Below are 21857 nucleotides of genomic sequence, written 5' to 3' on the forward strand. Positions count from 1 at the left end.
AGATTTTTCCAGCATCGACTAAGTTGAAACTTAATGATCCATTACTCTCGTAACAGTTAGGTTATCAGTTCATTAATTCTAACTTAATATATGTAATTAGATCCAGTGTCATCTCTTTCACATCATTTGTTTATTGTCATCAATTTCACATTAAAATCCAATAACGAAATGTACAGTCAAAAGTAAAAAAAGAATGATGCAATTTAGAATTTTAATATTCAATTACAAACGTTTTTAAAATTGAGAATGGAAATGGGGAATGTGTCAAAGAGACAACAACCCGACCATAGAACAGACAACAGCAGTTTGTTTGTTACTTTTTAGTTTGTGGATCGTCTGATCTGTTTCATGCAACCACGTAAATACCATCACAAACGTTTTTTGTTCCTTTTTAGTTTGTAGATCGTCTGATCTTTTTCATGCCACCACGTACATACCATTACATACGTTTTCTTTGTTACCTTTTAGTTTGTGGATCGTCTGATCTTGTTTATGCAGCCACGTAAATATCAACCAGATGTACCATACATTCGTCACGTTCAGTTATGGAGAATTCATATGTTCACCATCATCCAGATAATCTGCTTGGTGCTATTGTGGGTCGTCAAGAGTATAAAAGCTATCTCCATTGCCTTTCCTCTGTTGGTAAGTTTGATTCAATAAAATGGGTGAAAATTAAACTTTCTATAACTTAGCAAGAATAAGTTATGAATTAAATAAGGTCTGAATTCTTTTTTTGAATACTCTTCACATCTAAGCTGTTTACATACATTAAAAGATCCATGACGGAAATCTGTTTAAACTTTGTTAACATGCAGTCCCGTTGTGTCCAGTTGTAGTATGAAAAAGTTCTGTTGTCAATCAATTTAGATAGTACAAACATTCAATTCCACTATGTCCAATTGAAGTTATATGGATAATTCTATAACCTTGCTTTTTCAATCTGGTGAAAAATCACAAACATGAAATAATTAGCACTAAAATGAATTTAAAGTTTTTATATATATCAACATTTTGTAGGTGTTAGCTACTGGAATAGTACGTAAAATGCTGGAGTGTGTTTACACAAATCACGAACTGAAATATATCGATGATGTACTTCCTGGTAGTGAAAAGAAGTCTCACAACGAGGTACGTATATAGAAACAAAATAATGTCCGTGTAAACTATACACGTGTTGAAAACTTCCATTTTCTACTTAAACTTAGCTGAACAATGAATTGAGTTGATGATTTGATACCATATCTTTTATAAATCTTGTTAACATTTAATTACAGTTTTATTTCTTCTTGTAAATCCGGTGTTAACATTTAAATACTGTATCATTTCTTTTTCAGGACAACGAGAAAATTGATGTTCCATATAAAACCTTTAGCAGCATTGATTCAGTAAGCACAATAGTAGAGGGTAAAGAAAATGGCATTAAACCCAGCTTTTATGTTGATGAGGAATGTGACCTGAAACAGAGGACAAAAGCTCAAGGAAACACAAAACTTTGAAACGTGACATTCTAACTTAGAATATCAAAGAGATACCAAAATTTGAAAAGTGGCATTCTAACTTAATTAGAATATCAAAGAAATACCAAAATTTGAAATGTGACATTCCATGAATTATTAAAGAACTGTGATATTTAATTAAAGAATCTCTAAGGAAAATGAATCTTTTGTGTTCATAAACCTGAATTGTATTTTTTATAAAAAAAAAAAAACGTTCTCATAATTTAAGGTCTAAATGTGAAAGATTGTACTATGAAATTGAGAGTAACTTAAAACGTACAATAAGTCATGGGGATTTGGAACTTTTTTTGTCAATACATTAAAGTTACATGTCCTTTTTTTAAAATTAACGTTAAAAGCAATGTGATAAACAGATATGCAATTTATATATGATTAAACAAATAGTTTAGTATTTTCATTTCTATATTCGTATTTGTCTTCCTTAAAAACTAGTTAGTGCAATTTTTTAAAGTCTTTTTATTAAAAGAATCATTGTATATTGAAGTGGCTATAATTTTTTCTTTGTAAATATTCCGTTTGGTCACACTGATCATATCAACTTTTTTTAATATCATCATAAGATTGTTAAATATTCATACCAGTAGTTGAGTAGTTTACTGAAATATGTTTATGTTTTATTAGTTAGTGTTGATAAACATTTCAGGAAATCCGGATAAGAGAAATCCATATATTTTTTTGATACATTTTACTTTTATGAAATCGCTATTTTTCTTCATTTTGCTTCTTTGGTTATACTATCATGACTTCTGATCAACTAATGCTTCTTTGACTTTTGTTGAAATTTTGCCTATTTTGTGGGTTAATTTAGATTGAATAAGATTCTAAAGTTGCATTATAAAAAAATGATAAATAAACTACGTTGATGCATTTATTCAATTGAATAGTGGCATGGTTTTTTTTAATTAGCTTATAGTCAAACTGTACTTAGATTTGCATTGAAATTATTATGATAGATACATGTATGTATGTAAACATTAAGTAATTGTTCTTGTTCAATGATAGATGGTGCTACTTTAAGGAACGAACTTTGTCTGACAGCAAGTTATGATTTATACCATAGAAATTATAAATGCTATATTAAAATGTTTTAATATAATAATAAAAACATAATAATTGATATTTGTTGTAATATTTTTTATAGTGCACTGTTTTAAATAAAGTTGTGCCACTAATATAAAAGTCCAACAATTATGAGAACAACAAAGAATGGTTGATCAAAGACGGCACATATTGTCATGATCAAAAAGATACACTAGGCACAATAAGAAACCATCAGTCAACAAAGGTTCAACAGTGGTACGATTAAACTGTAAAAAATCAAAGATACAATAATATAAAAAAAGGAAAAATTGAACAAGCAAATTTTAAGATTGCCAATAAACGTTGTTTTTTATGGCCATTGTTATATTATAGTTCGTTTCTGTGTGCGTTACGTTTTAGAATTGTGTTTCTGTTGTGTCGTAGTTCTCCTCTTATAATTGATGTGTTTCCTTCAGTTTTAGTTTGTAACCCGGATTTGTTTTCCCTTTCACTCGATTTATGAATTTCGAACAGCGGTATAAAACTGTTGCCTTTATTTTTCCTCTTATATTTGATGTGTTTCCCCAAGTTCTAGTTTGTAACCAAGATTTGTTCTCTCTCATTTGACTTATGACTTTCGAGCAGCGGTATACTACTGTTCCCTTTATTTAACTTTATAGTTTTGACTTGAGATGTATCAATCAGTCAATCAAAAAGATAAACACTGCAGTCAACAATGAAAACATGACACTGATAAGCAACGAAAACAGACGAACACTTATGAAAGCAGAGCGCAGAAACCTAAGCTGAATTATCACTGAACAAGTACACATTTTTGTTTATGGAAGCACGCATCCAGGGGCGGGTTTTTATCGCTGTGTTGAAGACACATTGGTGGCCTTCTGTTGTTTTCTGCTTTTTGACCGGGTTGTTGTCTCTCTGACAAATTCCCCATTTCCATTCTCAATTTTGGTAAATCTGACTTATCCCGTAATACTCTCTGGATAATGGAAAGGATGTTATCCCTAGATAGCTCTATTTGCGGCATTAATTTGATTATGATACTCGTTTACAACTCCGGTAATATTAATTGAGATAGATAGACGGAATTGTGACTATATACACTTGTTATACTGTATTTAGTAGATACAGTTGTCTCTTAGTTTGCTAAAAAGTAAAATACCGAACTCCGAAGAAAATTCAAAACCGGAAAGTCCCTTATAAAATTGCAAAATTGAAATTTGAAACACATCAAAACGAATGAATAATAACTCATATTCCTGACTTGGTACAGGCATGTTCTTATGATGTAGAAAATTGTGGATTAAACCTAGTTTTATAGCTAGCTAAACTTCTCACTTGTCGCATACAATTCCATTATATTGTCAACAATGTATGCAATGTAAAAATGTCAAATATAGGGATTTAGCAATTAACATTGTGTTATAATCTTAAGCACTATAAAATAAACAAAGAAAAACAAAAAAGGCATATATATATAAAGCACATAAGTAAAAATGAAAGACACGAGTACACAAATCTACCATAGCACAATAGCACAATGACGCGAGCCAATTCAAATGGATTTTTAAATAGACCAAACAGTTAAAGTAAAAATTTACAAAGACAAATAAAGAACACTTTAACACTTAATTAAGATAATAAACAACGTATGTACCTAGAATCTATTCTCTAAACCCATTGTGGATTATTTGTGAAGTTGATGCGGAATATGTATCAACAGGGCCTTAATATGAAATTTTTTTAAGAATAAGCACGGGACATTAGCCAGGTTCATCAACTTTCTACTTGGAAACTGGTGTCTGAGTAGCAGCGGCAAGCTTTCCAAAATTTGGGGAAATTGATAATTTCAAAAGTAAAATCGTATGTCATAGATTCTAGTCTTGAGATGATGACCGCTTATATCAAATTCGAGATATCAGTCTAAAAATAAGGCAGACGAAGCTGTGTCTGTTGATTTTTTTAATTTCTAGTTCTGGATGATATATTAAGGAAAAAAATCAGAAAAGTTTGGATTGTTAATGGGAGAACATCATTAATATATCTGAATATGACATTAAATCACCTGGTTTTTTTTTTGTCTTCTTGTTGTTTTGCAAGGCTTGAAGTAACTCATATGAAAAAAGTAGAGATTGATAAGGAGATACGCACAGTTCGTTCACATAGGAATGCCGACAACTTGTTGAAAAAAATCTACCTCCATATTCAAAACATATTTTATCAATAAGAATCTCCAGCATACTGATCACTTGTTCCTCTGTGCACCGTGGACATGTTCACACATAGAAAGTAAACAACACGTACCAGTAGCATATATAACAGATCTTTACACCAACAAATTCATAATGATACGACGTAAACATACAATTCTGCCAAAAAATATTACACAATTAAAGAATGAAACAAGTACGAGCAAAGGAGAGGCCTAGATAAGCAGACAATGAACAAGGCGTATGCCAACAATATTCCACAAATATTTATCAAAGATAATGAATAAGGCTGCAAACCTAAACCAAAAGCAAGAAACTCTGCAAACAGATCAAATCTAGAAAGAAAGACTTAGTAGGCATAGTTTTTGTATGTTGGTTATAAAGGATCATTGGTAGTTTTTTTTAATGTGAAAGAGAGTTTCTAAGAAGAATTTATGTGAATGTAATTAACATGGTTATATGTTAAACAAGAACGTTCGATAGTGCGAATATCTTGAATTTTGCCATTTTAAACAAAAACTAATGTCCATGAACTACAGCTGGTTGCATTGCCAACTGTAGTCGTTTAAAAGATTGTTGAATGAAAACTTATCACACAAAAATGGTTAGTCATTATTAAAAATCTTCAAATTGACATATTTATAAACATATTATGGTTTACTTTTTAAATTGTTATTTGTATGGAGAGTTGTCTCATTGGCACTCACACCACATCTTCCTATATCTATATTTAGTTGGAGTGATTATCATCAAATCATCTCAGAGAAGTTAAGCGTAAAACATGTGCAATATTGCTCCATGGAAATCACGTTGCTGATTATGTAATTCGTCTTAAATTTGTCAACCTTACATAATCATATCCCGTTATGTACATCCGCATATACATGATATTCACACTTTGAATTGTCACTTAAATTTATCAACCGTTGTAAGAAGCTTACAAGAATTGTCAACAGAATGACAAGATGAAAGAGACCGATGAATAAAGACAGCTACGTTTAAACACATGTTATTATATAATTAATCATGCATATAAAGAATAAACATGAAATAAATTAACTTACATGGTTTGTCAACAAACTGTGAAGAATTAAAAGCCATCTCCTGATGATATGAACATCAATTTTCGTGAATGCGTTAGTAACGAAAGTAAACTGTTTATACAGAGAAATATCTCACCAGTACCGGTATGTTATGACAGTATCATGCAAATATTGAAATCTAAATGACAATATTTGAACATGTTAACTATGCAAAATATTCAAAGTCCGTGAACTGTGATTGGAGTTGCATGGGTCAATTGATATCCGCAGAAATAAGAAATGTTAATTAAGAAAACGTTAAATTAAATACCAGAACAATATACATATAGGTGTGATATGTGTAAATGCTGACATAAGTACATGTTGAATATAATTGACCAATCACTAATGACCACTGGTGGCATCCTTAAAAAGACCTGATCACAAATTAGACAGCACGACGCAACAAAAAACATCATTCCTAAGATTTATAAGTATTAGCGAATCAAATAGCATTTCATAAAAAATAATATATTTAATAATTAATGTATACAGTAAAGAAATTAATTTATAAGAAAGAAATATGCAAAATTTGTGGCAGAAAATACTTATATTCGATGAAGATTTAGTATTGTCTTACTATAAAAATCCTTGATGCAGGTGAATGATGTTGTTTTTTTATGTTTTACTGATGGATATACATTTCTGAAAGTAAACAAGTAACAGATAAAAGTGTGTGTGTCTAAAACAATAAGATATGTACTAATAACTAACAAACCCGTTGTTAAAAAAACAGTCTTTCCACCACCCATGTTGATGATTTAAGTTTTACTGAAGTTTTACAATATTATATAAATATACAAATATGCAAAATAAAGACAACAGTAGAATACCCTATTCGAAATTCATAAATCGATTGTGAAAAAAAAAAATCCGGGTTACAAACTAAAACTGAGGGAAATACATCAAATATAAGAGAACTACGACACAACAGAAACGCAACATTAAAATGTAACACACACAGAATCAAAGTTTGATGACTATGTTGATTCATCTATTCGAAATAAACTTTAAATAAAAGATATCACAGATAACGACAAATTCTGCTTAATATATCTACTTGCATCAATTATTGTCGATATAGAATAAAGTTTAACTACATAAGAAGTAATTTCAATTTTTCACATTGATTACTTTCAATTTCTGTGTAGCTATATCCAGCACCGTATGCATACGGAGTACATTTATATATTCCAGTCTATACGATATAAATGGCATTATTTCTTTGACACAGGGTTGCTACTTACAAGGAAGGTATTGAAGTAGCGTTTTAAAAGACAAAGTTGAAGTCAATCCTTTAAAAAATTTACGTTAGTTTTTATGATTCAGTTGACTGTTGTGGGATATTTTTGTCTCAAATTACTAAGAATATGATTCACTTCTCGTTATTTTATGTGTGTTATCCTTTGTCCTAAAGAGGCATGTTTCCATTGCATTCTTTTTATCTATCGTTGTCCATTAGATTAACCAATTTTTTTTTTATTTTTGCGGCCTGTGTGAATCGGGATTACAGAAATTCTTTGACACTGTTTACTTGCGTAGTGGCATCAATTATATGTGTATTTTTAACATCGCAAAAGAATTTTAGGAAATCAAAATCTCCGTCAATTTCCTACACAATTTCTTCAAAAAACTTTCATTTACACCATCATACCACATACTATAATCCACCATGCTTCCCTCTTTAAAATGGCACCATACTCCACAAATGTAATGTTTTGGGATATAATGCTTTATATTTTGTTAATAATGAGCCCGAAAATGAAGTATGATACACAAAGGAACAAGTTATCAGTATGCTGGAGTTTCTATATATAACATGTTTAGTTGAATTTGGAGGTAGAATTTTCCAAGAATTTTCCACTCCTATGGTAACGAACTGTGCACCTCTCCTGTCCGACATTTCTTATTTCCATATAAAAAGTTCATTGGAAATTACAAAGACATAATAGATAAATATTCAGTGTCTACACATTTTTTTTTGTTGACGCGTCATTGTCAAATTTGCTTGTGTCTGAATGAGATTAGTTTATATGTTTTATAGTTTGAATTTACTAATCGATTGTGTTGTATATCTGTGGTATATATGAACTCACCATAGATACCAGGATTCAATTTTATATTTGCGACACAGACGGGCGTTTCGTCTACAAAACACTAATCAGTGACGCTCGAATAAAAAAAATGTTAACAAGACCTAGTAAAGTACGAAGTTGAGGATCATTGAGGACCATAAATTTTGCCAAATACAGCTAAGGTAATCTATTCACTATGTAAAAAAGCCTTAGTGCTGACTTCAGAGCTGGTAATACCCGCGGGAAATTAAACTCCAACAGCAGTGGCATCGACGCAGCGTTTGTAAATAAACTATCATAGATTCCAGGATTGAAATTTTATATTTGCGCCAGACGCGCGTTTCGTCTACAAAAGACTCTTGAGTGACGCACGAATCAAAAAATGTCAAATTTAGTACGAAGTTGGAGAGCATTTAGTATGTTAAAACAATTTTGGCTGCTGGATCCGAATTAGTGTCACATTAACCTATTGTGTCTGTAAGGTTGCTTAACTATTTTTGTCAATATAACGGAACTATAAACTATTGCGGTCCTATAAGTGTGAGGTTTAACTAGCTAGAAAACCAGCTTATGTGAGTTTATCTTATCACCACCTTCTTACACAACCAAACGATGTCAGAAACCATCTGTTTTCTATTTTTATTGTCATTTTGTAACCAATTATTTCCTGCCAAAATAGACCAATAAAATATATGACAAAATCAAAATAAGGGGAGCATATATGTTTACTATTATAAACAACTACAACCCATAATATATTACCGATTGTACCATCATTGACAACATACGAACTGATACTAATTCTTATATCAAACGATGTTAATCTGAACCCTGGTCCTGAATAATCAAACACAAATTGAACGTGGCACATGCGACCAACCAGTTACATAGTAATAACGAGGTATGACAGTATGCAATACATGCAACCAATGGTACCACATCACCCGACAGTATATGCAAAGTAAGTCGAACCTAGAACATATAAATGACTCAGCCAGTGCACGGGATTGCATCATGCCTTATTGTCCAAATTACTCCACCTTCTGCTACCCTTGGGTACTCAGCACTTCAAACCAATTTAGCATTCTATCAAATATAGTTAATATACCTATCAGCAGTCCAACATCTGGCGTCATAACACCAGTACATAATTCAACACCAGAACGGAAAACAAAACAGAAAAAGGAGCAAGACAATTCAAATCCTAAAACTATTTGAGTATTTGATTTCAACTTCCAATCAATAAATATAAACAAAGCGAACTAATAAATGTTATTGAAAACACAAAGCCATATACATGTATATACTTTGGAACTGAAATCTGGCTTGATTCATCAATAAAAGACTCGCAATATTTTCCAGATGGATATAACATTTACAGAATTGACAGAATCTGGTGAGTACTCAAAGCCGTCAATTACACATATTCACTTCATCAATACTAGAACTTCAAACTGATTGTGAGATTGTTTGGTGCAAGATGGAGATTGGTGTACATTAAACCGTCTACTTAGTATCTATACAGTTACTACAACCATAAAACATCAAACCAAAAGAAAAATAATAAATATGCATCGAAAGAGCCAGTTAAGTACAAATGTCTTTATCATATCAGTTAGTAATTAATTGATCAACTGACAAACAAACCAACCAGATGACCCAATACTCATAATATTGTAGCAAGAAATCATCCAGATAGCTTGATGAGAGTTGAAAAGAGGGGCGAAAGATACCAGAGGGACATTCAAACTCATAGATCGAAAATAAACTGACAACGCCATAGCTAAAAAGAAAAACAGACAAAATAATAGAACACACAACACAACATAGAAAACTAATTTAAAGACTAAGAAACACGAATCCCAACAAAATCTTGGGGTGATCTCAGCTGCTGCAGAGGGGTAAGCAGGTCCTACTCCATATGTGGAACCCGTTGAGACCTTACCTGAGCACGCAGACCATGAAATCGTTTTAACAGAAGTTAATCTAAACCCCTAATTTTTTTTTAAACCAAGCATTATAACGTTACATAGATAAAGATATTGGGAAAATATGAAACTAGATCTGAATATTTTACACCAAATAATTACACTAATGAGTTAACAAAAAGCAGGAGTAAATACACTGGTGTCACACTTCCAAACCAAACATGAAGAGAAAATTAGTTAAATTACACAAAAAAATGTCCATAAAAAGGCGGATAGAAAGAAGATTGGTAGTCCCTGGAATCACAACTGACATCTAACGTCTCATACGAAAATGGGATAGATTGTTTAAAAGAATAACAAAAATCTTGAAATGAAGGAGATAAAGACAAATCTAAAGAACTTAGCGTCGTACACAGAGAGAATCAGGAAAGCTTACTTGAATACATCAACAGTATAGCTGCACCACCAGACCTGAATAAACCTCAGGAAAAAATAATTATATGAAAGGTTCTGGACCTTCAGAAAAAACAAAAGGTAAGATAGGAGTAAAAATACACCTTTAAACCAAAAAGGAACTTTACATTCAGAGTCAACAGATAAAGCAGACATATAATACTTTACGACACAATGCATAAAGCCTTTTTAGACAAAACCTCCACAACAAACAAAGAATTCAGTGTAAAATGTCCGGAAACTTCGAAAAAATATCGGATATCAATACATTGTATAACAGAAAATGGTGTGTACAAACTACTCAAAACCTAAATCGAAACTAGGCACCTGGGTCAGATAATACCACGAGTCTTGCATTACATATAGCAACTCACCACAATATTCCGCTGCTCTTATCATACAAGCAAAGTGCAAAGTATTCGGTAATCAGTCCAGTGTACAAGAAAGGGAACAAATAAGACCCAATTGATTAGAGGCCAGTCTCTCCTTTCACCTGCATATCATGTAAATAAAAATAGCATATTATAACTAGCCATATCATGTGTCATGCAGCATGATGCTGAAATACACTACATTATGTACCCACTTCAACAGAGGATTATCATGTGAATCTCAACTAATTGAATTTATTGGATTTAACTTAGATAAAGGAAAACAAAGATTGTCTCTTAAGCCTCGGTCACACCTAAACGGATAGCTCGAACGGATGCCTAACGGATAACTTTTTTTTTCAATCCGTTCATGTCCGTTAGACGTCCGTTCTTATCCGTTAGACGTCCGTCCATATCCGTTGCATGTCCGTTTAGCGAACATTTTATCCGTTGACGTCCGTTCTGTCCGGTGGAAAATTTTGAGCATGTTCAAAACTTTAAACGAACGTCTAACGGATGAAATGTCCGTTGAACGTCCGGTAGGCGTCCGTTTTGTACGTTACTCGTCCGTTCCGTTACCATTTTGTATCCGTAAGGCTTTTCTTCCTCAGGCATAGATTACCTTAGCTGTATTTGGCAAAACTTTTAGAATTTTGGTCCTCAATGCTCTTCAACTCCGTACTGTATTTGGCATTTTTAACTTTTTTAGATTCGAGCGTCACTGATGAGTCTTTTGTAGACGAAACGCGCGTCTGGCGTATATACAAAATTTAGTCCTGGTATCTATGATGAATTTATTTACAACCACTGGGTCGATGCCACTGCTGGTGAAGATTTATTTCCCCGAGGGTATCACAAGCCCAGTAGTCAGCACTATTGTGCTAACATGAATTATCATTGATATGGTTATATTTATAAATTAGCTGTTTACAAAATTTTGAATTTTTGAAATACTAAGGCTTTTCTACCTCAGGCATAGATTACCTTAGCTGTTTTTGGCAAAACTTTTAGAAATTTTGGTCCTCAATGCTCTTCAACTTCGTACTTTATTTGGCATTTTTAACTTTTTTAGATTTGAGCGTCACTGATGAGTCTTTTGTAGACGAAACGCGCGTCTTGCGTATTTACAAAATTTAGTCCTGGTATCTTTGATGAGTTTATTTATGTGTCCGTTATACATCCGTTGGAGGTCTGGCAGACAAATTCACCAACGGACTTCTACCGGACGTTTAACGGATAAAACGTATGATGAACGGATCTGAAACGGACAAGTATAAAAAAGAAGATGTGGTATGATTGCCAATGAGACAACTCTCCACAAGGGACAAAAATGACACAGAAATTAACAATTATAGGTAACCGTACGGCCTTCATCATTGAGCAAAGCCCATACCGCATAGTCAGCTATAAAGGGCATCGAAATAACAATGTAAAACAATTCAAACGAAAGCACTAACGGCCTTATTTATATAGACAAAAATGAACAAATATGTAACACATAAACAAACGACAACCACTGAACTACAGGCTCCTGATTTGGGACAGGCACATAATACATAATGTGTTGGGGATCCCAACCCTCCCTTAAACCTAGAACAGTGGTATGACAGTACAACATAACAAACTATAAAAATCTGTTGAAAAGGCTTAATTTATCAGATGAACAAAAATAATGCCAATTGAAACTTTGCGTCAGAAATTCCAATTATTGGTATGTCAGATTTCTTAAGGTTCATCAATTCTTATTATTCATAATCGATCTTAGAGTAAGGGTACGTATTCACAATCAAGCAGTTCTTATTCAGGCCAGACACTGCACTTTTGCGGCATTTTGAAGAACAAACCAAAACCAGTTACACAGAAACATTTTGAATATTTATGCGATTTACATGTATTATTATTGTCGCCTTTAACTTTTCCGGTATATCTTGTTCATCCGTTTTATCCGGTACTCGTCCGTTGGATGTACGTTCGACATCCGTTCTGTCCGGTACGTTTCCGTTTCTCTTACGTTGCATATCTGGTGTGTGTCCGTTATGCATTCGTTACTCGTCCGTTCTATTTGGTCAGTACATCAACGGACGCCCAACGGATAACAATTTTGTCAACGGACAACTTTTATGTTCATCCGTTAGTCGTCCGTCCGTGCTATCCGGTAAGGTGTGACCGAGGCTTAATATTTGTACATTTTAACTGTATAAAACAAAACATAAGACAAAAATAATAACTACGTATAAAAATTTAACAAACTAATTGTAAACTAGATATATAATCGGTACACATCATTACATGTGTTTGAGTGAGTTGATTTCGAAGTGTCACGGTTTCAATATTTAACAGTTGAAAAGCAAATCTTGTGCAATTTTCATATAAATACGGAGAATTTCAACTATTTTATTACTGGTAAAAACAATAACACGCGTGACAATGAACAAGGACGAAATTGATATTCTAAGAGAGCTTCGATAAACAAGCCCAAGCTTATCTGAGAACCTTCATGATATCAGTATATTGTCGATTAAACAGCGATATAAAGATGTAGCCTTTGGAGGAACTATATGGAAGCCCAATAAGACCTCTCCAAAACAAGATTTAATTTCGATATGACAAATTTAAAAAATCGTGATCACGGATTACAATCGTTATCGTAAATCATAAAATTTATTATAACCAATTGTGGTTCGTAATCACGAATTAACTTTATGATGACGAATCTATTAGTTTAAACATATTTATTTATAGTGGATATGGAAACAAGTTTTGCAACTTATATTAATCCCTTTCCACTTTGCGGGTGCGAGTGCTGCCTTGTAGCGGTATTAGCCTGCTCTTTTTCGAAATCTACAAGGGTGTCTTTAACGTGCAAGAGATATGGCTCTCTCTCAACATGAATCTATTAATATAGTTACTAGTATAACAATTTTTGTAATTAGGGATAATCGATTTAAATTTAAGATGTAAACCAATATTTTTATAATTTGTTATAGTGGATGATTTCGTTATTATAATTTTTATAAATCGTGATCATAAATTATGAAATTCGTTATACCACGTACTGAATATCAAAGTCCGTGATAACAGATTTAATCCGTGATCATAAATTACCAAAAAAAATGTGATAACTTATTTGAGAGATTTATTGCAATTTTAATTCACGATCACGATTGGTTATTGGTTAAATTGAAACAATCCCTGATACTGAATTTAATCTGTGATCATGAAAATATAATTTTGGGAGGTCCTAAATGGTTTTCGTACTATTCAATGGAAATGGTATATAATGAAATAACCATTTACTGTAATCAAAGTTTAATAAAGTTGCGGAAGCGTAATGACATATTTCTGACAAAGTTTGAAACTTAATTTTAGAGGGATGTGTTGGAAAACGTCAATGAAATAACAGGTAATGAATGTCCAATAAAAGCCTGAGAATGCGTCGGAAACAAGACCTTACAAATCTGAGTGTTTTGTTTTGTTTATCTTTCGAAATTAAAAATTAAGATATTTGCGCCCTATGAATATTGATTTTTGACTATTATTGGCACTTCGAACATTGACACTCATGCAGTTACTGAACGTTTTTATAATGATGCGTTAATGATTTTTTATTTGCTGATTTATAGTGTAAACAAATATGACGGTTATATTCAGAGGGACACAATGTTTAGATGTCCAATATTATGTTAATAGTCTAACAGTCCAAACAAGTAAAGCGTAATGCGCCCACAAAAGGTCTTGAAAGCGTAATGAGCCAAAAGGTCTTGATCAGTTTACTTGGCAATGATACTGGTAAACAAAAAGTCGGAACCAACAGACCGTTAACATAAAAATCCTGCCTTTCTTCAATGGCAAAACTGGTGAATAACACGCAGCTATCTGACTTCTCGTGATAAGTATACTATTAGTAAGTGCTTTAGTCAATAACATTATAACTTCACACCGCGACGCAGTAGTAACTATCAAAGGAACTTCATTTAACCAGTAGGGGCATTTCCCCACAAGTTGTCTTTCAACATTGCCGGACGGTGATAGTACCTTAAATTCTCAGTATAAATCAAAGCTTTAAGATTTCGTGTTTTCCACACGACTGGAGCGTTTAAAGACCTTTTCACTTTTTACTGAATATTCTGTGCTATTGAAGATGGCATTTGATCGTACGTGCATTGATAAAAAAACATCACTTTACTTTTTGTGGAGCATCAGAAATTTCCAATTGGATCAGCAAAAATAACCTAAACGAAGTGAGGAATTCTGTAATAGACTTCTGATACCACGAATAGATATATATATCCCAAATTTGTACAAGTAACACTGTACTACAACACAACACAAATTAAAAAGAATAGTATCCTACTAATCGGAAAGGGGAACGGAACTAAGGGAGACGTCAAACAGACCAACAACTGATCGCAAAATACTACACTGAAAACCAAAGATTGAGCGACACAAAAATTTAATAAACCAACACAAAAATGCATTTTTAATGAACTTTTCCAAGGCATTTGATAATGTAAGTCATAGCCTCCTTATCCTTATCCGTATCCTGAACACCTTCAGTATTGGTGGAAGGTGTAACATCAACTTCCATACCGAGTGCAGCGTACATAAGGATTTGTCCTGTCATCTGTTTTTGTCTAATATAAACGACATGTCCCAGGGCATACAAGCAAGCGTACTATTTGCTGATTATACTATTGCTTATGTAAGAATCTCATCCAATTCAGATACCGCAAACATACAAGAGGACCTTGACCAACTGGCTGTAAAGAAAACATGGCGTATGAAGTTCTATCCTGACATGTGTAATGTACTCACCATCTCCAATATGCGAACTGCATCTAAGTACAATTACACATTACATGGTCATCAGTAACATCATATAAAATTATTAAAGCATTGGCTAAACAGTTCATAAGTAATTGCATTGAAACAACATAATGTGCAAATGTCCAATATATCAAGGGCCATAACTCTGGCCGCGAACGGCAAAAATGAAAAACGTCAATTTCAAACTTGACCACCAATTTAAAATTATTATAATGTTAAGGGCATTAAAAGCATGGTTGATAAGTTGTTTACCAAAACAACATTAAGTGTCATGTTCAATCTATCAAGAACTATCAATAACTGCTGAATTAAATGGCAAAAGAGAAATCATCAATATCAAACTTGATGTGCCACTTTCAAATAGACTACAGACCATCATTCTTGAACGGTTGAACTGAAAATCGTCAATATTGAAATTGATCTGTATTTTGTCATCAGTAACAAAACTAACAACATATTATAATTTAAATTTCCTGTTTACAAAACTTTGGTGTTGACATGAATATCAATAATGTGGTCATTTTTATAAATTTCCTGTTTACAAAACTTTGAATTTTTCGAAAAATTAAGGATTTTCTAATCCCAGGCATAGATTACCTTAGCCGTATTTGGCACAACTTTTTTGAATTTTGGATCCTCAATGCTCTTCAACTTTGTACTAGTTTTGGTTAAATAAATATTTTAGATATGAGCGTCTCTGCTGAGTCTTATGTAGACGAAACGCGCGTCTGGCGTACTAAATTATAATCCTGGTACCTTTGATAACTATTGGAACCGTTGGTAGAATGGTTCATAAGTTATTGAACGGTACCGACTTTAAGTGCCATTTTCAAATATAGCAAAGACCATAACTCAAGAGCGGTAAAAATTATTTGATCGCAAATCATAAAATGGTAAGTTGTGTCATAAAAAATACGGCAATATGGTGAATATAATTTACTTACATGGTGTAATATTGGGTAAACAAAATAAGACTTTATGCTTCTATTTTTTTTGTTTTGTTTATTCAATAATTTCGTTTGTAAATAAACACATTATTTACCGAAATAGCACCTGTAACCTGAACATGCTTTTTTCAAACTTAAATTCACATCAAGGCACAGCAACTCTTCATGAGATATGTTATCTTGCACTTTGACGTTGGCACTGTAATCTCCCTACAAAAAAAGTATCACACATTCAGAGTTTATAAAACCCAGCGCAACATTCGAAATGGCATGCAAGCAAACAATTACTCGTACTATGTTTGACGTTCTACTCGGAAAATTGTGGGAAGTTGGCTCCCAGTCAAAGTCCCAGACCCAATAAAATCATAAAAAGGCATACTTTCAATAAGTGCTTCGTGTAGATAAGTTTATTCAACAGTCATAATCTTTTGGAGACCTCAACTAGTTCTTTCATTGACTATGAATCCATTTGTTAATATGACATATTTTTATCCAGAGAATCCAAACAACTTGAATTTATTACAAAAAGATCAGTTTTCTCAGTCACATATTAGGCAAAGGGAAGTTATAAGTAACGACTGATACAACAGAATAATCATCGTTCGAATAAATCAATGTAACGGAGTTGATTTAAAAAAAATCGTATTTATACTCCCTTTTCCCCAATTTTCGTTTATTAGCAACAACAATTTATGGACATTTTATATACTAGTATAATTTGCAGAGTTTCATTATGAAATTGTTTTAGAACATGTTTGGTTTTTATGATTCTCGTAATTTTCTTTCTTTTTACCACTCAACCTTCTCACCCGTTCGTAAGTATTTATGTAATTATAAAAGATATATAATGTATTAAGTTTATAATATCATATACTCACAGCAGCAAACCAAGAAAGTACTGATGGCATCTCAGGCATGCGTATCAGGTAATTTCGAATGGACAAGGTTCGTGGCTGCTGCGGACACTGGTTATATGTTACATTATTGGCCTGTAACATAGTCTTTATCTGGTTCCCAATGTTTCCCATAAGTCCAGCCCAGTCCTGTGTAATCATGTCATCTACCATAGTACACAGATTGTTGTATCTACTGTAAATAGAAATAAACAACATATAAAACAGTAAAACCCTACCGTACGTACTGGTTGTCCTACAGACAAAATACACTATGTTTTTTTTAATAAAATAGAATTAAATATTTATTATGTTTATAGAAAAATAAAATAGGTATTCATAGTATGTTTGAACGCAGGTGGACGTTGGCTATACGTCAACAACCTAGACCGAATTCTTGTCCCTATAATGCATATATTTCCTAATTTCCATTTACTTTATATTGTTTTTGGTATTTGCTAAAAAAAAAATCAGTTTGTGCAATATATACACACAGAATGCAGTGTCCATACAAAACAGGAGATTCGCATACAATTTGTTTCCGTTCGATTTTCGCTAATTTCATACATTTTTCAGCTATCTGTTCAAATTAATTATTTAATTTTGGATGTAACGCGTCTTCTGATTGGCTGACATTATTTTGTTATCAGCCCATAGACATAATTTAGTCATGTGACCGTGACGTCATGGTTTTCTACGGTTAAAAATGGAATTTAGAATTAAATTATAAGAAATGACTGTAATATTTTTTCTGTCTATTCGAAATAACATAAAAAATGTGGTGCACACTGTTAAATAACCTGCTACGCGCGTTATTCAGTGTGCATCACATTTTTTATGTTATTTCTTCATAGACAGACAAAATAATACTGTCATTCCTTAAATAGATAAAAACAAGAATGTGTCCCAAGTACACGGATGCCCCACTCGCACTATCATTTTCTATGTTCAGTGGACCGTGAAATTGGGGTCAAAACTTTAATTTGGAATTAAAATTAGAAAGATCATATCATAGGGAACAGGTGTACTAAGTTTCAAGTTGATTAGACTTCAACTTCTTCAAAAACTACCTTGACCAAAAACTTTAACCTGAAGCGAACGGACGCACAGATGGACGGACGAACGGACGCACAGACGGACGGACGAACAGACGAACGGACGAACGGATGCACAAACCAGAAAACATAATGCCCCTCTACTATCGTAGTGCCTTCTACTGATCAACGATCTTTCTGAGCTAGTCTAGATAATGGAAATATAGATTATCTTTTTTTATCTTTTAGTGTATATTTAAAATCAGCGAAAATCGAGCGCAAACAAATTGGATTCGAAGGTTTGAATGCATGGACTTTGCTTTCTGTCTCTATATTGCACAAAAAAATATAAAAAAAAAAACCAGCAAATGGCAAAGTCAATAAAACTGAGCAAATGGAAATTAGAAAATATATGCATTATAAGGACAGATGAATTCGGTCTAACAACAACCATAAGAAACCAATATTCGAAAGACATTTTTAACATGTTTAAAGCGTATGCCCGTCAGTTAACTTATATGATACAACTGGGAGAAATAACTTATTTTGATCCCAAAATCATCTAGTTTTAGCTTATTTGAAAATAAGTAACCATGATTCAACTCGTAGAATACAAGGTATAGAAATATTGTAACTTACCAAGATCCGACACGAAAAATACATGGTATAGGAATATCAAACCAGTACGTTTTCCGTTTTATTGATATTTCCATTGATGACTCTCCGACTGGGCGTGTTAGCTTCATGTCAGCGGAGAAATAGAAGTTACCAGGGATGGTCACAGGCATTGGAGAGATACTCATATGAGAAATGGTTGATGGTGTGTTAGGGTTCTTGTCTGTAACAAAGTAACCGTATAAAGTTAAATGGATCAGTTTTAAACATTTTTTTGTTGTCATGATTTTTTAATGCTTCCTTTGTAACAAAAAAACGATAACACAAATTATCGCTATTTTGTGCATTTTTCTTTTGAACTTTTTTTGTGATAATTTTCATATCATGCTTCTCGCTTGAGATGGAAAAATTATCGCTAGAAACTAAGGAGGCCACGTGGCGTTGCTAACGAAATTGACATGAAATTGACAACGTCGTCATAGTTAAAATAGCGATAAACAGATTATCATTCGTCATCTCAACTCGATTGCTTTTCTCACTTTCGCTGTACCAGCTCAAGCGAGAAAACAATCTCGTTGAGATGATCAACGATAATCTATAAAACTATGAATTTTCAATAACAAATTGTCACACTTGAAAACATGTAAAAGATAAAAGAAGCTTAAATTTGTCTGTCTTTTCCTTATGTAAATGTTTACAGTTCTTTTCATATCATTATTTTTAATGAGTCGGACACTATTGTGACGAAAATTCTGAATTATAATATATTTGAAAAGAATATTCGTACATTGACAATAATTAATACAGAATTATCTTCTTACGTTCCCAACAAAGATCGACAAAGAATAATCATAATTTACATTTGAAAAAAATAAATTGATAAATAAAAATGTATAGGCTACTCACTACAGTTGGAGACTTGAAGCGATGTATACTCAGCCAGAACACCACCTATAGAAAACAAGAGTATCCATGTTAATTTTTCCATCGCTGGTTAAATTGTGAACAAGCCTGAAGAGTAAGTTGCAATGTTGTTCAAAGCGTGCGATGAGATTGATGATGGTGGAAGTTTTTAACGACCTTGACTGGCTTTGCAGCCTTTGCACGGTCAGGTCATGAGATTGTGGGATGATGCCGGCTTTTATTGTTTAGAAACATGTCGGATTAACCGAGTTATGACCTTCGTTATTTTGACGTCTTTGCTATCTGATAAAATAACTAGAAGTAAATGCAATTAAGTTTATATTCTGATAAAAGTAATAGAAAGATTACAATTAGGATCGTTTTACAATAATAATGTTTATGTACACATCGATCCAGATGTTACAGGGTACCTTAGAATAATTTGCTTTTACGTTAAAAGGCTGAGACAGTCACAGAGTCAGTCAAAACATATTGTGGATTTATTTTTAGCCGATTCCTGTGACCAACATCTTCACACTCCCCTCCTCTTGGCTTGCGAAGATATGTGTGACCAATAGATAAACTCAAAATTTCTTTGTTCTTACATTGGTCTTCTATTTATCTTACTTTTCGTAGTATATCCATTTATATTTATACAAACAAATACATGATATTGAAGATTACTGAATTTAGGGTGGCACCAGAGACATATAATACTATATGTCTCTGGTGGCACTAGGTAATTTTCCTTTCCATTATTTCGTTACTAAAGTGTTTGTTTTGATGTCCAAAGTTGGAAACTCTTCAATTTACTATGGAATTTATTCAAATATTATAATTTAAGAAGCTGCATCAATTGTGTTTTAAGTCATTGAGGTAGGGGAATAAGTACTTTATAATCATAGTCGGCATGTATAACTAACTAAAAAATAACCAAAGTATGTCAACGCTATTATTCAAAGCATATATGTATAATAATGCAAAAAAAAACCACCATAAATATGGTTTACAGAACTTAATGGAAGTAAGTTTCGTATTATGACTTGGAAAAATAAATTTAACTAGAACACACCCGTGATATCGCGGGTCCGTGACTGAATTAAAGTATATAACTATGCGCAAGCCTTATTTTAGTATAAGTATTGTCATCTGATAAAGTCATGCCGATTATAAGATACAAAGTTTTCTCTGCTATGAAATCTTTCTGTTTGAACCCGTCGAACTGGAACTTATCAATTATTGGTAATATTAATTATTTAGAAAGCAAAAGGTCCTGGAATGGAGTATTTTTTTAAATCAACAGCATTGTCCTTTATTAGTTATAAATAAAGTTGAATTCTTCGATTCGCTGTTTTACGCCATGCCCGCTAACAAATTGAAAACTGTACCTATACGCCTTATATTTAGTCACAGATTTTTAGTATTCGTATTGTTATCTTAGAAAGTCTTACTGATTAAAATACTACAATAGGTAACAATTTGACAATTTAGTAGTGTCAACCCTGTGATTATGATCCGTGTATATAGCATATTAATCCTGAATACACCGTTTGGTGGTGCGCCTGTCATATGCGGAACGTACAGATAAGGTAATAGGTAACAGGTGAATATACTATTGGTATCGGTATCGGACTCGACCCGGAACTTCTTAATTATTGGCAATATTAATTACGTGGAAAACAAAAGGGCCTGAAGTAGTGTAATTTTTTATCTACACCTTTGTACTATATTAGTTATATATAAAGTTGAATTCTTTGATTCGTCGTTTTTACGTGATGACGGCTGACAAATTGGACCTCGTAATTTTAGTATTATAGATTATAGTATTTCATAAAATGATATAATTATGTAAAACAGTGGCGGGGCTTGAACTTTACAAAAAAAGGGGAAAGGGGGGGGGGGGGGGTGTGTGCTCCAGTCATGCTTCAGTGATTCCCAATATAATCTTCCAAATGTTT

The 21857-nt window shown here is 32.8% G+C and overlaps 2 protein-coding genes across 6 annotated transcripts in view; one reads left to right on the forward strand and one right to left on the reverse strand.

Annotated features, from left to right (window-relative positions):
- The window catches only part of LOC139512815 (electroneutral sodium bicarbonate exchanger 1-like), a 28499-nt gene extending 25862 nt beyond the window's left edge, over window positions 1-2637 (forward strand). For 4 of the 5 annotated variants that reach the window (XM_071300739.1, XM_071300741.1, XM_071300740.1 and 1 more), the window contains 3 exons: window positions 469-645; window positions 1021-1131; window positions 1338-2637. In XM_071300739.1, coding sequence (XP_071156840.1) covers window positions 469-645; window positions 1021-1131; window positions 1338-1499 — 450 coding nt within the window. In that variant the 3' untranslated portion in view covers window positions 1500-2637. Of the gene's footprint in view, window positions 1-468; window positions 646-1020; window positions 1133-1337 lie in introns of all 5 variants that reach the window. The other variant, XM_071300737.1, reaches the window with a different exon arrangement.
- Window positions 1334-20108, reverse strand: LOC139512816 (ganglioside GM2 activator-like). Its single transcript, XM_071300742.1, has 5 exons — window positions 19903-20108; window positions 19021-19219; window positions 17333-17543; window positions 16550-16664; window positions 1334-1457 (listed from the first exon to the last, which is right to left on the reverse strand). Exons 1-5 carry the CDS (start codon window positions 19982-19984, stop codon window positions 1423-1425), a joined length of 642 nt encoding a protein of 213 aa, XP_071156843.1. The 5' UTR covers window positions 19985-20108; the 3' UTR covers window positions 1334-1422.
- Window positions 20109-21857: the final 1749 nt, after the last annotated feature.

This window comes from Mytilus edulis, chromosome 2, assembly GCF_963676685.1.
Source record: "Mytilus edulis chromosome 2, xbMytEdul2.2, whole genome shotgun sequence".
NCBI lineage: Eukaryota > Metazoa > Mollusca > Bivalvia > Mytilida > Mytilidae > Mytilus > Mytilus edulis.